This window comes from Protopterus annectens, chromosome 6.part0 (assembly GCF_019279795.1).
Source record: "Protopterus annectens isolate FY-2018-M chromosome 6.part0, PAN1.0, whole genome shotgun sequence".
Classification (NCBI taxonomy): Eukaryota; Metazoa; Chordata; order Ceratodontiformes; family Protopteridae; genus Protopterus; species Protopterus annectens.
The window spans coordinates 1,135,990,875-1,136,007,156 of record NC_056737.1 but is presented as its reverse complement, the minus strand read 5'-3'; the positions used below and the strand labels follow the sequence as shown (position 1 = coordinate 1,136,007,156).

At 46.0% G+C, this 16,282-nt stretch overlaps 1 protein-coding gene across 2 annotated transcripts in view; it reads left to right on the top strand.

The window, feature by feature from the left end:
* The window catches only part of TANC1 (tetratricopeptide repeat, ankyrin repeat and coiled-coil containing 1), a 3,647,153-nt gene that overhangs the window by 2,158,275 nt on the left and 1,472,596 nt on the right, over window positions 1–16,282 (top strand). For both annotated transcript variants that reach the window (XM_044074752.1, XM_044074753.1), the window contains exon 10: window positions 10,206–10,469. In XM_044074752.1, the coding sequence (XP_043930687.1) occupies window positions 10,206–10,469 (264 nt within the window). The remainder of the gene's footprint in view (window positions 1–10,205; window positions 10,470–16,282) is intronic.

The window sequence follows — 16,282 nt, the reverse complement described above, 5'->3', positions numbered from 1 at the left end:
ACATGCAGATCCATCTGCAAGCTCAATTCCTGCCAGGCAAACAAAACTCCCTGGCATACGGCTTAAGCAGAAATCTCCTAGATCCACGAGTAGCAATTGAATCCCAGCACTTTTAGCCTGTTAACCCAGAAATGGGGGATACCAGAGGTAGACCTTTCTGCCTCCCCCTACAATCACCAGATCAGCAAATTCTTCACCAGGACACCACACAGCAGAGCATGGAAAGTGGATGCCCTATCCTTCCAGTGGGTAAACCTCTCAATTTATGCCTCCCACCCGCTGCCTCTTCTTTCAAAAATACTACAAAAGATAAGACAGGACAGACCAAGGGCAATCATGATTGCTCCAAACTGGCCACGCCAGCACTGGTACCCACTACTGCACAGCCTGTCACCGGTGCCACCGTGGCATCTACCTCAGATCCCAACCCTCCTCACTCAGCAGGAGGGACAGATCTTGCATCTGCAACTGCAAACCCTGAACCTTGCAGCCTGGCTTATTCCTTGAATTCTTCCCCAGTGACCAGCCTAAGCAAGCAGGTACTGGATGTCATTCTGGAAGCCAGAAGACCCAGTACAAGGAAATCCTATGCTGATAAGTGGAAAAGGTATTGTTTCTGGATTCAGTCTAAAGGAGCAGACACTGCTCTGCCTTCCTTACCTCTAATCCTGGATTACCTGGCAAATCTGCTCCACAGAGGCCTCTTTCTGACCAGGACTCAGAAGGATCAGAACTAGAATAGTCTAACACTGAAGACCAGCCATTTGCAGCATTTGAGGATTCTTATGCTTAAGACCCTGTTCCTGCTGCCACCCCTCCTGAGGACCTCTCTTTTGGGGAAACTTTAAATTCCCTCAGGGAAAATTTCCACTTGGATGCACAGGATTACCCTCAGTCAAAGAAGAGACTGAGAGAGTTCCTTGACCTGCCACAGCATAAATCTCTGGTCATTCTCCCTATCCTGGATGTGGTGGAAGATGTCTTTCTGGATTCTGCACTCACCCCTGACTGTCTCCCTCCTGCCCCCAGGAAGTCAGACAGATATTATAGGGTGCAACACACCCACAAATAAATTTTTAAAAACCCAGCAGTTGACCCCAGAGGTCATTACTCAGAGTCCTAAGGGGGCTAGGGCTAGTTCCTCTAAAAATCCTATTCCATTTGACAAAGAGAGCAGGGCCTTACATAGATTAGGCAAAAAAGCGTACACTTCGACTACCCTAGCCATTAGGGTCCTGAATTGTCAATTCCATATGCTGAAATAACAGCAGAATGTACTGAAATTACTTGGACAGCAGTACTACCAGGGAACTAGCAGATCTTATAATTTCCAGCTTCCTGGTAGCCAAACATTCCCTACATTTGTGGGTTTGATGCTTTGGAGGCTTCCAGCAGGGCCACATTCACTGGCTCTGTGATCAGAAGGTATGCCTGGTTAAGGGAACAACCTTTGCCTGACCAGGTAAAGTCCAAATTGTTAGATGCCCCTGTGGATAAGGACCAGCTGTTTGGACCCAAAGCTGAGGAGGTTAAGAAAATGGAAGACAAGGCCCAGTCTATGCAGACTGTGAAGGATTTCTTGCAGGTTCAGCCTCCCAGGTTCAGCAGGAACTTCCCCACAAAGCATTAGTGCTTTCTTGCTCAAACAAAGCCCGTCCAGAGGAAGGCACGCAGGGACAGACCTACCAGTCACAAGGCCAACAGAGATCCAAGTAGTGGACCACTGCAATGCCTAGGCAGGAGAGTTCTAAGCCCCCTCCCTTCTCCAAGGACTCACCATGACTCTACACCCCCTCTGGCCCACAACCCCCCAGAGAGACTAGAAGGAAGACGTTCCCTATTCCTAGAGAATTGGCAGGCCATCACCTCAGATCTATGGGTCCTAAAAATTATTACCAGGGTGTACAGATTCTCTTTCAAAGAAAGCCCCAGATATTCAGGCTGCCCAGACATATCAGCAAATCAGAGGGCAGAAACCATCTGTCAGATACAAAAGCTTTATGCCCAAGGCTCTGTGGAACCTGTACCAAAGGAACAGGCCGGAAAAGGGTTTTATTCAAGACTGCACCTGGTACCCAGAAAGGAGGGCACCTGGTACCCGATTTTAGACCTATCCACTCTGAATCTGTCCTTCCTGGTGCCAAAATTCAGAATGCTGACTTTATGCAAACTCTTATCAATGTTGATGCCACATGATTGGCTAGTGACCCTAGATCTGAAGGATGCCTACCTCCATATTCTCCTAAGGAAGTCGTGCAGGAGTTTCCTGTGCTTCAGAGCAGGGTCACAACACTTTTAGTTCTCTGCTCTGCCCTTTGGCTTATCCACCGCTCCCAGAGTCTTTACCAAATGCTTGGCTTCAGAAGGGCATTCAGATTTACCCCTACCTGAACGACTGCCTCATTCAGGCAGACACTAAGGAGAGACTCTTGTAGGACCTCACTTTTGTTCAAACTCTCCTATCCTCCCTGGGCTTCACTATCAACCAAGAGGCGTCCCAATTACTCCCCACGAGAAGGTTAACCTTCCTGGGAGCTCAAATGGACACATCTACTCAAGCAGCCTCCCTCCCTCAGGAGAAGCAGAGGATGTTTTTCGTGTTTCACTGTTGCAGTCATTACATTTGGGTAATCTGCTGGCAGGTTACCCTCAGTCGACCTGAATTCCAAAGTCTTGGGTCCTGCGTCGGTTGCGGTCTTCTCTTCCATGACGTCAGGTCGTCAGGGGTATAAAACATGCAGCCGACGCCATTTTCTTTATTCTTTCTTGCCGCGCGGTGCCCGAAGCAGAAGCATTTCGCAAGTGCCGGTCGGCCGACTACTGAAATATTCGAGTTTGAGTTTCAGATCCGAAGTCTTCACTAAAGCTAAGTACCCCGTTGGGGAAACTTTTTTCTTGCTTTTTACTGATGTCAGAAAAAGTTAGTAATTGTATTACTTGTGGGAAGCAAACACCTCATAAGGATTTCCATTTATACTGTATTCCTTGCCTAGGCCCTGATCACAACGTGTCTGGCTGTCGGTTTTGTGCTCGATTTAACCAACGCACTTTTAAGCGTCGGTATATTTTTGCATCAAAGTATTTTGGAAATCGATTTAACTACCCAGAAATGTCGTCAGATAGCAATCCTACTACCGGAGTACATAAAAAACGCAAAGAAAAGGACAGAGAAAGGCAGTTGAGATCCAAAACAGATGATGAAGCTTCTCCTAAGCCAGTCGCCGGTACTCAGTGAGGTGCTTTTGCAGCCCCTGATACCCGCTACCTTCGAGTCACAGGCCTCTACCGACACCCATGTGGAGTCCGGCGTGCCGCAAGATACTCAAGGTATTGGACCGATGGATGTATCTCCCTTGGATGGGTCCGGAGCCGCTGATCAGGCACCGGCTTCTGAGGGTGTATTCAGACCTCAACATTTTTATATCAAACCGACTACAGCTGCAAAACCAAAGACTAAAGCAACTTCTAAAACTAAAAAAAAAACGGGCGCATGAGCCACGTGCACTGGCCTCTATGCCTAAAAAGCAGATGATCAAAATGACTGACGACCTTATTACCTTGATCAGGGGTACCCATCCCCCTCCTGATAAGAGGCCTATGCAAGACACTGATTATGAATCTTCAGATCAGGTTTCCATTTCTTCTGATTCCTCTTCTGATCAGGAATTATCTATACCTCCCTATGAGGATTCTGATGCTGAGGAGTCTATTCCATCTGCATCTCCTTCTGAGTATTATTCATTTGGAGAAACCTTGCATACTTTGAGGGAGCATTTTCACTGGAAGAGTCAAGACTTCTCAGAATCAAAAAAGAGGCTCAGGGATTTTCTTTTTCTCCCTCAGCACAAGCCTTTAGCCATTCCCCCTGTTTTAGACATTGTGGATGATGTGTTTTCAGAGTCTAGCTTGACCCCTGACTCCTTACCTCCGGCTCCCAGTAAGCATGACAGATATTACAGGGTCCCTGACTCACATAAATTTTTATTTAGAAACCCTGCTGCTGATCCTAAAATTATTTCACAGGGTCGAAAGGGAGTTAAGGCCTCAACAGCAAAGAATCCTACCCCCTCTGACAGAGATTCAAGGACGCTGGACAGATGGGGGATAAAAGGTTTATACATCTGCAACCTTGGCAATCAGGGACTTAAACTGTCAATTTCATATGCTAAAGTACCAACAACATGTTATGGGATTGCTGAAACAGAAAATGTTGATTTCAGAATGTGCAGAAAATAAAGAATTGCAGGAATTATTGCATGCAGCTGAACAAGTTGGAAAGCATACTTTGCAATGTGGTTTTGATTCCTTAGAGGCCTCCTGCAGGGCCGCAGTTACTGGATCTGTGATTAGGAGGCATGCCTGGTTAAAAATACAAAATTTGCCTGATCATGTTAAACCTAAATTGCTAGATGCACCTTTACAGCATGATTCTCTGTTTGGTATTAAGGCAGAAGAGGTTTTAAAGAAAATGGAAGACAAAGCTAAGTCTATGCAAACTGTTAAATACTTCTTACAAGTGCAGCCACCAAGATTCAGTCGACACTGGCCTACAAAAAAACTGGTCCTTTCCTGTGTCAGACAGAGCTCAAAGGGGCAAATCCAGACGCCCTAAGGGTTCCAGATACCAGGCGCAAGATTCATACAGGTCAAAGCAATGGGGCGCTTCTACCTCCAAATCTGGAGGAGATAAAGCGCAAACCTACAGAAAACAATCCCAAGGACTTCCCTCTGCGTACACCAAGCACTTATCTTTTGGCAGCACCCATAGGGGGAAAGTTAGCACTTTTTGCTCAAATTTGGCAGTTAATAACCCAGGACAAGTGGGTACTAAACATAGTATCACAGGGATACAGATTCCATTTCCACACTCTGCCAATGGCAAATGGATGACCAGATCTGCCAAAAAGTCAATGGGCAGAGGCACAGAAACAGGTTACGTCCCTCATGGATATGGGGGCCATTCAGCCAGTACCAGAACAGGAAAAAGGACAAGGTTTTTACTCAAGACTGTTCTTGATACCCAGAAAGGACAAGGCCTGGCGGCCAATACTGGATTTATTGATTTTGAACACATACCTGGACATTTCAGAATTCAAAATGCTGACTTTGCAGCAGCTTCTGCCCATGCTGGGCAAGAATGCTGGGCTGGTGACATTAGACCTAAAAGAGGCATACCTGCATGTCCCAATAAGACAATCGTGCAGAAGATACCTCAGATTCAAGGCTGGCTTAATGCATTACCAATTCTCTGCACTGCCCTTTGGCTTATCTACTTCGCCCAGCGTCTTTACAAAGTGCCTGGCACCAGTAATTGCATTTTGCAGACAAAGACGTATACAGATATATCCTTACTTAGATGACTGTCTCATTCAAGCCAGCCAAACCTTAACAACAGACGCCTCGGATTATGCCTGGGGGCCCACATGGCAGGAAGATGCATTCAGGGCATATTGACTCCAAAACAAATGCATCTACATATCAACCAGAAAGTAATGCTAGCTGTTCAGAATGCCCTAACAGCCTTCAAGGACTTACTTCATCCAGGGCAACTACTGATAAAGAAGGACAACACCACAGTCATGTGGTATATAAACAAGCAAGGGGGCACACACTCATACCCCCTTTGCAGATTAGCCATGGCACTGTAGGAAACAGCTTTGACCTACCAAATACATCTTCAAGCTCAATTCCTGCCAGGAAAACAAAATACACTGGCAGACAATTTAAGCAGAAACCTTATGGATCCTCACGAGTGGAAACTAAATCCACAAGTCTTCAGCATGATAACAGAGAAATGGGGGAGCCCAGACATAGCTCTATTTGCTTCTCCTCAAAATTTTCAATTCAAAAGATTCTGCACAAGGACATATCACAGACAAGCATGGAAAGTGGACGCCCTATCCTTCAGTTGGAAAACCTATCAGTTAACACCTTTCCTCCTCTACCTCTTATTCCCAAGGTCCTCCTAAAAGTCAGACAAGAGAAACCAAAGATGATACTAATTGCCCCGGACTGGCCCCGCCAGTACTGGTACCCAATCCTAAGGAACTTGTCTCAATACCCAGCTTGGACCTTGCCTCAAAGACCTCAACTACTGTCCCAGCAAAACAATCAGTCCTGCACAATCAACTACAGACACTGAACCTGGCAGCATGGCTGATCATGTAGTTATACAAACAACACCTCTCAGTAAAGCTGTGATGGATGTCATTTTGGAAGCCAGAAGGCCTAGTACTAGAAAATCTTATGCTGACAAATGGAAGAGATTCTGTGCTTGGAATCAAGCACAAGGAACTGATACAGCAGAACCAAATATTCCCGAGATGTTACAATACTTTACTGAGATGCTTGACAAAGGCCTATTTTTCTCATCAATTAAAATCCATGCCTCTGCCATTTCAGCTCATTACAATACAGAGCCACCAATCTTTTCTCACCCTTTACTAAAGCAGTGTCTTAGAGGAGCCAAAAATTTAAGGCCTCCTTGAAGATCCACCATTACCTGCATGGGACCTCAATTATGTGTTGGAAAAGCTCACCCTGCCACCATTTGAACCAGCTGCTACCGCTGAAATAAAGTTCTTATCATGGAAAACAGCAATGCTACTAGCAATTACTTCAGCAAGAAGAGGCTGTAGAGCCTTTTATGATATTTTACCCAGACATGGTGTCTCTGAGGACAAATCCTATTTTTATGCCTAAGGTGGTTTCCAGTGTGGCTCTTAACCAAACAATTCATCTGCCAACCTTTTATGCAAATCCAGAGAACAAGGGGGAGAGAATTCTGCATTCCCTGGATGTACACAGACAGCTAAGATTCTACTTGAGCAGGAGTAAAGCTCTAAGAAAAACGGAGCAATTACTAGTGTCATATGCTGCAGGATCAGAAGGAAAGGCTATTTCAAAGCAGACAATTTCAAAGTGGATAAGCCACTGCATCCGTTTCTGCTACCTACACCATGGTAAGCCTGTGCCCAAGGGCATTAAGTCTCATTCCACCAGAGCTGCTGCTACTTCAGCAGCCTTTCTCAGAGGAGTACCAACCAAAGACATTCTAGATGCTGCTACTTGGAGTTCTGTTCACACCTTTACAAAGCATTATAATTTGCCTCTCTACTCTTAAGTCCAGGGCAGGCTTTGCCACTGCAGTGCTGCAGGGCCTTATAGCCGCTCCTAATGCTGTTTAGCTCCAGCCTCCCAACCATAGCTTTGGGATTCTACCCAAATATAATGACTGTAACAGTGAAACACAAAGAACATAGTACAGTTGTGTACACTTACCATAAATGTAGATGTTCGAGTGTATTCACTGTTGCAGTCCAGGTTACCCTCCCGCCCATCCCCCTGTCATTCTGGAGTTCATCTTTCCTTCTCTTATCTTCTACATCCTATGGTGGTGTATTTGCTTGTAGATGAAGGTAAACTTTATATTGATGCATCATGTATATATATGTGTGTGTGTGTGTGTGTGTGTGTGTGTATATATATATATATATATATATATATATATATATATATATATATATATATACATTTTTTTTTTTTTTTTTTTTTTTTTGCTACCTTTTTGCGGGCACCTGACATCGGGGGCAAGAAAAACTAAAGAAAATGGCGTTGGGTGTATGTTTTATACTCCTGACGACCTGACGTCATGGAAGAGAAGACAGCAATCGACACAGGACCCAAGTCTTTGGAATTCAGGCCGACTGAGGGCAACCTGCCAGCAGATTACCCATATGTAATGACTGCAACAGTGAATACACTTGAACATCTACATTTATGGTAAGTTTACACAGCTGTACTTTCCTCCACTCTTACTTCACACAGCTGGCTCACAGGACTCACCTCACAGCAAGGAAATTCCTGCAAACGCTGGAGTACATGACCTCACACGACACTGGGGGAACCTGGACATAGACCTTTTTGCAACCCCAGAGAACCACCAACTAACCAAGTTCAGCTCCAGAGAGTTCCTTCCAGAAGCATGGAGGGTGGATGCCCTGTCCTTCCACTGGGGAAACCTGTTTGTGTACACTCCCACCTTGCCCCTAATCCCCAGGTTATTTCTCAAGATCATGGAAGAAGTACCAAAGGTTATTCTCATTGCTCCAGACTGGCCCAGACAGCACTGGCCTTGCTCCTCAGTCTGGCCAAATAGCCTCCCATGAACCTGCCTCTCTCAGAAAGCCTTCTAACTCAGGAGAAAGGGATGGTACTGCACCCAAACCTCCCTACTCTCAAGTTGTCCATATTGCTGATACGCCAAACGTGGATGACACTGCAGCCTTCAGCAGGCAGGTATTAAACATCATCAAGGAGGCCAGAAAGCCCAGCACCAGAAGATCCTACTCAGCCAAATGGAAAAGATTTACTATCTGGTGCCACAGCAATGGCGTCAACAGCTCCCGTGCCACTCTGCCATTGGTTCTGGACTACCTGGCAGAGCTTCTAGAAGAGGGGTCGTCTTACTCTTCCATGAAGATGCATGCCTCTGCTATTTCTGCCTTTGTCCAGTCGAATCAGCCTATATTTTCTCAACACCTGTTAAAAATGTTCCTTAGGGGAGTGGCACATATCAGACCACCTGTGTGGTATCTAAACTTTGTCCCGGAAGAATTGACTTTGCCTCCTTTTGAGCTTTCTGCTTCAGCTGACCCTGAAGTACCTCTTTTGGAAAACTGCTTTCTTGCTGGCCATCACCTCAGCCAGGAGAGTTTCTGAACTCTAGGCCCTTATGGCCACTCAGCCCTTCATTATTTTCCATGCTGACAGGGTGTCACTCGGGACTTAAACCCTCCTTTATGCCTCAAGTAGTCTCGGAGGTTACCTTCAACCAGGCCATCCATCTCCCTACCTTCTTTCCCAATCCCCAAAATAAAGGGGAAAGAATTTTTCATACCCTTGACATATTGCAGACAATTGAGATATTACCTGGATAGGACCAAATCATTCAGGAAATCTGACCAGCTTCTGGTTTCCTTCGCTCCTGGGGCAGAGGGGAAGCCAATTTCCAAACGGACCATTTCTAAATGGAGCTCTCATTGCATCCATTTCTGCTAGTCCTTTCATGGAAAGAGCCCTCCCAAATCTGTCAGATCTCATTCCACTAGATCAGCTTCTACTTCACTGCCTTCCTGAGGGGGGTTCCAACTAAGAATGTTTTGGAAGTTGCTATCTGGACATCCATCCACACATTCACCAAGCACTACCAGTTGGCTACATTCTCCAACACCAGGTCAACCTTTGCATCTGCAGTCCTGCCGGGCATGCTGGTATCCCCTTAATATGGTGCTTGCCTTTAATTCCTATACTCCTTCCTCCAAACATTTTTCTCAGCTTTGGGAAACCTCCCACAAGTGATGACTGCAACAGTGAAACACGAAAAACATAGTACAATTGTGTACACTTACCGTAAATGTAGATGTTCAAGTGTATTCACTGTTACAGTCTTGTCTCCATCCCACCTATTCCAGGCAGGGTCAAGACCCACTTTGGCTTCATCTATTGCTTTTTGGAAAGATTTTGATTCTAGAAATACTCTAGGAGCTGCTACTTGGTTCTCTGTACATACTTTGCAAAGCACTATAAGCTTGGTTTGTTCTCAAGGTCTAGATCAAGCTTTGCTAAGACCATTCTCCAGTGGCTCCTGGACCTTTCCCCTTCCACCTCCCAAATATAGTTAGCTATGTTAATCTACCCATACAGCTAAGGCTACTTGCAGCAGTGGTCAATATGAAGAACATAGTACAGTTGTGTATGATGAATTTAACGTTACACTAGATGTTCTAATGATCCCTGCTGCAATGGCCAGTCTCCCACCTCCCTTGTTTTTATGCCAGGTTGCAGACATTTATTTTTTGTTATTCCTACCTAGCATTGTCATTTCAGGTTTTCACATCCCTCTGTCTGCTGGCAGGAAAGCTTTGAAAGGCTTTGCTCCCAAACTTGTCTTTTTGTCAACTCAGCTCGAGCTGCGTGACAGTTTGTGCACAAGTAAAGGTGCCCTGAAGCTGTGGAAGCTGTCAGACTATTGTGTCCTTGGCAGGGTATAGCCAATGTAGATAAGGCTACTGCTGCAGTCATCAGTTGAACACCTACTGTTATGGTAAGCTCATTTTTCACAACTGTACTTTTCCAATGTTTCTTTGAGCTGTCATTTTTTTCTTTATGCTCATTTGTTATAACAGAGTTTGTTTTTTTTCCAGCGACAGTAACAAGTTCATCTGAAAATGATGACAGAAGTGGATCTAGTTTAGAATGGAGTAAAGATGGAAGTCTGAGGGACAGTGGTCATCATGGTATTGGTCACAGTACAAGGTCAGACAGTTGCTCTCCTGTAGCAGAGGAGGAGACGACTGTCTTAACAGAGTGTTTGTTGAAAACTCATGGAGCTTCTAAAGATGGACCTGTCCCATATACGCAGCAAAGTTCATCTAGCTATGTAATGCCTCGTCCAAACTCTGTTGCTGGTAAGGTGAACTTTTGTTGGTTACTTCATTGCTAATTGTGTGTGTGTGTGTGTGTGTGTGTGTGTGTGTGTGTGTGTGTGTGTGTGTGTGTGTGTGTGTGTGTGTGTGTGTGTCTGTGTTAGATGTAAAGATTCAAAAACCTTGTGAGCAAGGAAAGGATTAGAGAAGCGGAAATAATTTCTCCAATGTATAGTAGGTAATATTTGTACATGTGGTGTTTGATCATTGAATCATATGTGGAATATGAACAGGACAGGATGTCCCACCCTTTAGGAAAGTTGGACTTTGGACTTTCAGGCAAAAAAAGTTTGAAGTAATGTATGCTAGGCTGAAAGAGATAAGTAATTAGACCTGCCCAGGATGGGGGAGATATCTTTAAAAGGGAGTAAGGAGAAGAGGTGAATTTCCCCACAAGATGGACTGTTGAAGTAGGTAGAAGGCTTTATGCAGAAGAACTTGAAGGCCAAATTGCACATCAGTGTATGGGAGAAGAGAGCGTTTCTCCTAGCGTTGCAGTTATTTCAGGACAGCTCCCTCAGGGTGTGATTGCCATACACAAGGACAATGTGGCAGTAGTGTGGTATGTAAACAAGGTGGAACAGGATCTGCACCCCATTTGCAGAGAAGACATGAGGGCATGGGAATGGCCTTTAAAGTTGTGTCACTTTCATGTAGCAACACATATACCGGGGACATCCAAAGTGATAGTTGAGTAGTTGAGCAGACAAATACTGCTTCCTCATGAATGGACCCTCAGCAAAAGGACAGCTCAAATAATATGAGAGAGGTGTGGCAGACCCTGCTACAGTCACCACACCACATGTGGAGATTTTTTAAGTATTGTTCCTCTAGAAGGACAGGCCCCAAAAGATGCATTTCTTCACAGTTGGCATCAAGGTTTCCTTTATGCATTTCCACACTTTTTTCTCATATTCATATTCATCCATAAAGCCAAGGAGTGCCAAGCAAAATTCATTCTCATAGTCCAGATGTTCTTCATGTTTCACTGTTGCAGTCATCACATTTGGGTTATCCCTGCCAGGGTAGCCCTCGGCTGGCCCCAATACCAGAGGCGTAGTATTTTTGTGTCAGTTGCTGTCACTTCAGGACTGACGTCAGGTCATCAGTAGTATAAAGTAAGGCAGCCGACACCATTACATCAGTCTTTCTTGCCACGGAGCCCAAAGCAGAAGCCGTTCACATGAGTGCCGGTCTGCCGCTACCTGAGTTTCGTCTTCCGAATTGAAGCTGAAGTCTTCTAAAGCTAAGCTAAGTACCCCATTGGAGATCCTTTTTTCTTGCACTAACCCATGTCAGAAAAAGTTAACAATTGTCTCACCTGTGGACAGCAAATACCACACCGAGACTTTCTTTGTTACTGCGTCACTTGCTTAGGCCCAGACCACGACGTCCCCTGCTGTCGCTTTTGTGCTTTGTTCAATGCCAGAATTATACGTCGTCTGGCCCTTATTATAGCTAGATATTTTCGCTTACAATCCTCAAATTCCCATATGGCTTCGGTATGCCATCTGACAGCAGATCTCCTGAAAAAACGTAAGGCTAAAGACAGAGACAAACCGCACAGGTCCAAATCTACCGACGACACTTCCGTTAAGCTAGTCATCAGTTCTCCGGTCCGCAGTGAGGTGCTTATGCAGCCCCTGATGCCCACTTCTGTGGATTCGCTGGCCGCTACCGAGACCCCTTTGGAGTATGGTATGCTGCAAAACTCTTCTTTGACTAAGGATCCTGCGGTTGTCTCTCACTTGGATGGGTCCAGAGCCGCTGAGCAGGCACTGGCTCCAAGGAAGTACTTCACACTACCGATTCTCGGCACAAACTGACGATGTCTTTCACATCTACCATTCTTCAAAAATGACCGAGTTCCAAGGCCCAGAGTACGAACCACACCCAAGAAACTGACGACCAACTCTCAGGCACCTACTTCTTTGCCCCAGTCACAAATGCTTAAAATGGCGGAAGACCTTACCATGCTTATCAGGGGAAGCCAAGCTAACCCTTCCAAAAGAAAGAGATCTATCTCCAGTAGTTTTGTCTGAACAGGAGTCTGGTGACTCTGATTCATCTGAATATGAAGACATGCAACCCCTTTCTGCTTATGAGGATTCTGATGCAGAGGATTCCATTCCCTGAGCCTCTCCACCCGAGGACTTTTCCTTTGGGGAAACCCTTCATACCCTTATGGTATTTCCAGTGGGAATGTCAAGACTACCCTCAGTCTAAAAAGATACTCAGGGAATTCTTAAATCTTCCACAGCACAGACCCCTGGCCATTCCCCCAGCCTTGGATATTGTGGACGATGTTTTCCTGGAATCCAGTCTTGACTCCTGACACCCTCCCTCCTGCACCCAGATAATTTGACAGGTATTACAGAGTCCCTGACTCTCACAAATTTCTTTTCAAAAATCCTACTGCTGACCCTGAGGCAATTTCTCAATGGCCTAAAGGTATTAAAGCAACCTCTGCTAAGAATCCCACTTCCTCAGATAGGGAGTCCCGAGCACTAGACAGATAGGGTAAAAAAGTGCACACATCTGCCACTCTTGCTATCAGAGCACTAAATTGCCAGTTTCATATTCTAAAATTTCAGCAGCATACCATGGAACTCCTCAAACAAAAAGTGTCTTCCTTTCCTGTTTGTGCAGCATCTAAAGAGTTGCAAGAGTTAATGAATTCTGCAAGTCAGTTAACTAAGCATACCTTACAGTGTGGTTTTGGCACCCTAGAAGCTTCTTGCAGGGCAGCAGTCACCAGTTCTGTCATTAGAAGGCATGCATGGCTTAAGGAACAGCCCTTGCCAGACCATGTTAAATCGAAATTATTGGATGTACCCTTGCACAAAGATAACTTACTTGGCATTAAGGCAGAGGCGGTCTTAAAAAAGATGGAAGAAAAAGCTAAACCTATGCAGACAGTTAAAGATTGCTTACAAGCCAAGCCACCCAGGTTCAGCAGGCATTGCCCCTCCAAGCACTGGTCATTTCCTGCTCCCACCAGGTCAATTCAGCCCAGACCCCGTGGAAGCAGACCCCCCCCCCCCCGACAGCAGCCACAGGGAATACAGAGATCAAAACAGTGGAATTCATCCACTTCAAAACCAGGGAGTTCTAAGCCACCCCCTCATGGTAAGAACTCACAGTGACTGTCCTCCACCACCCCCTCCCTCTACCCACCTTCACTCACCCCTGGGAGGAGAACTCTCCTTTCATGCAAGCACCTGGGCCACCATTACCGGCGTCTGCTGGGTCCTTAACATGGTGTCCCAGGGATACAAATTTTCTTTCCACACTTTACCGACCCCAAAAGTGTTCCCAGAGCTACCCATGCTCTCCAAGGATGCTTGGCTAGCGACCATAGACTTAAAAGAGGCCTACCTCCACATTCCTACCAGGGAATCATGCAGGAAATACCTATGTTTTAGGGCAGGATCTCTGCACTTCCTTTTGGTTTATCTACTGCTCCCAGAGTTTTCACAAAATGTCTGTCTCAAGCCATTACCTTTTGCAGACAAAGGAATATCCAAATTTACCCATATTTAGACTGCCTAATTCAGACAGACAGGAAAAGCTGCTCAAGCACAAGGCATTTGTAAAGTCCCTACTGACCTCCCTAGGGTACACTATCAGCGAAAAGAAATCCAAACTAGTACCCACCTAAAGGATTATATTCCTGGGAGCAAGCCTGGACACAGCATCCCAGATGACATTCCTTACACCAGAAAAGCAAACTTACCTGACAGCCTACTTCTCGCAGCTAGCAACCAGACCCCAGTTATCTGCAAGGAAAATCCTGCAAGTTCTGGGGTTCATGACATCTTGCATTCTACTCATTCCATATGCCAGACTGCATATGAGGAAACTTCAGTGGTACCTAAAAAGCCTTTGGTGTCACCACTCTCAAGACCTAGAAACTCTTATACCCATGATACCTTGCCTCAGCTAAGATTTTCTTTGGTGGACACCAGCATGCTCCCACAACAATGGACTACATTTCTCACCACCTCCCGCTGCCCAGACTCTCACCACAGATGCATCAGACTATGCCTGGGGTGCACACCTGGATGGCAGGTGCATTCAGGGCAAATGGAGCCCACAGCAAATCCATTTGCACATCAACCAAAAACAGATGTTAGTTGTCCAGCATGCATTGACAGCTTTCAGGCCCCTTCTCTCCCCAGGGGCTCTCCTGATCAAAACAGACAACACCACTGTGATGTGTTATATCAACATGCAGGGAGGGATCACTACTGCCGTCTATGCTGGCTGACCATGACCCTTTGGCACACAGCCTCTGCCATGAAACTACACCTGTTAGCACAATTTCTGCCAGGTTCTCTAAACTCTATGGCAGATCACTTAAGCAGAAATCGTCTGGACCCACATGAGCGGCAGCTAGACAAAAGAACCTTCACCCTAATAACTCAGAAATGGGGCACCCCGAAGGTCGACCTCTTTGCCACACACCAGCCATCACCTCAGCAAGTTCTGCACCAGGGAGCATCACAACATGGCTTTGAAAGTGGATGCCCTGTCCTTCCCCTGGGTCAGTCTGTGCCTTTTCATCTCTACCTGTCATTGCCAGGGTACTGCTCAAAATAAGAGAGGAAAAACCAAGGACAATTATTATTGCTGCAGACTGGCCTTGCCAGCACTGGTTCCCACTGCTGCGCAGCCTGTCCCTACTGCCACCATGGCATCTCACTCAGACCCCAACCCTCCTGACCCAGAGGGAAGGATAATTCATGCATCCCCAATTGCAGACCCTCATTTTGACAGCTTGGCTTATTCCCTAACCACTGATCAATCTGCCAACCTCAGTAAACTTACTAGATGTTTTACGTGAGGCCCAACGCCCTAGCACTAGAAAGTCTTATGCTGACAAATGGAAAAGGTTCTGCACGTGGATTCAGGCTAAGGGAGACGATATGGCCCAGCCCTCCCTCCCTCTTTTCCTGGATTACCTACCTGACCTGCTACACAGTGGTCTCTCTTTTTCTTCTATTAAAATCCATGCCTCTGCTATATCTGCTCATTTCCCCACTGAGCAGCCCCTTGTCTCACACCCTCTGATCAAACAATTACTAAGAGGGGGCTAGCAACTTGAGGCCACCCAGAAGAGCACCTACCCCAGCTTGGGACCTTAACTTTGTGTTGGAAAAGCTGACCCTACCCCCCTTCGAACCAACATCTTCAGCAGAGTTAAAATTTCTCTCCTGGAAGACAGCTTTTCTTCTGGCCATAAATTCAGCCAGAAAGGTCTCTGAGCTAAAGCACTCATAGCTATGGGAGCCCTTCGTCATCTACCATGCTGACAGGGTTTCCCTCAGCTAACTCATCCTTCATGCCCTAAGTGGTGTCCCATTGTGGCACTCAACCAATCCATTCATTTGCCCACCTTTATCCGTAACCCACAGAACAGGGGGGAAAGGATCTTGCACTCTCTAGATGTGCACAGACAGCTCAGACAGCTCAGATTCTATCTAGACAGGACTAAATCATTCAGAAAGACTGATCAGTTGCTGGTTAGCTTTGCTGCAGGGACAGAGGGCAAAGCCATCTCCAAACAAACAATTTCTAAATGGATAGCACACTGCATCCATTTCTGTTACAAGCAACATGGAAAGCCTCCTCCTAAGGGGGTCAGGAATCACTCCACCAGAGCAGCCTCCACCTCTGCAGCTTTCCTCAGAGGAGTCCCCACCAGGGACACCCTGGAGTTTGCCATCTGGACATATTTTCACACTTTCACCAAACATTACCACCTGCCTATCTTCTCCAAATCCAGGGCAGGC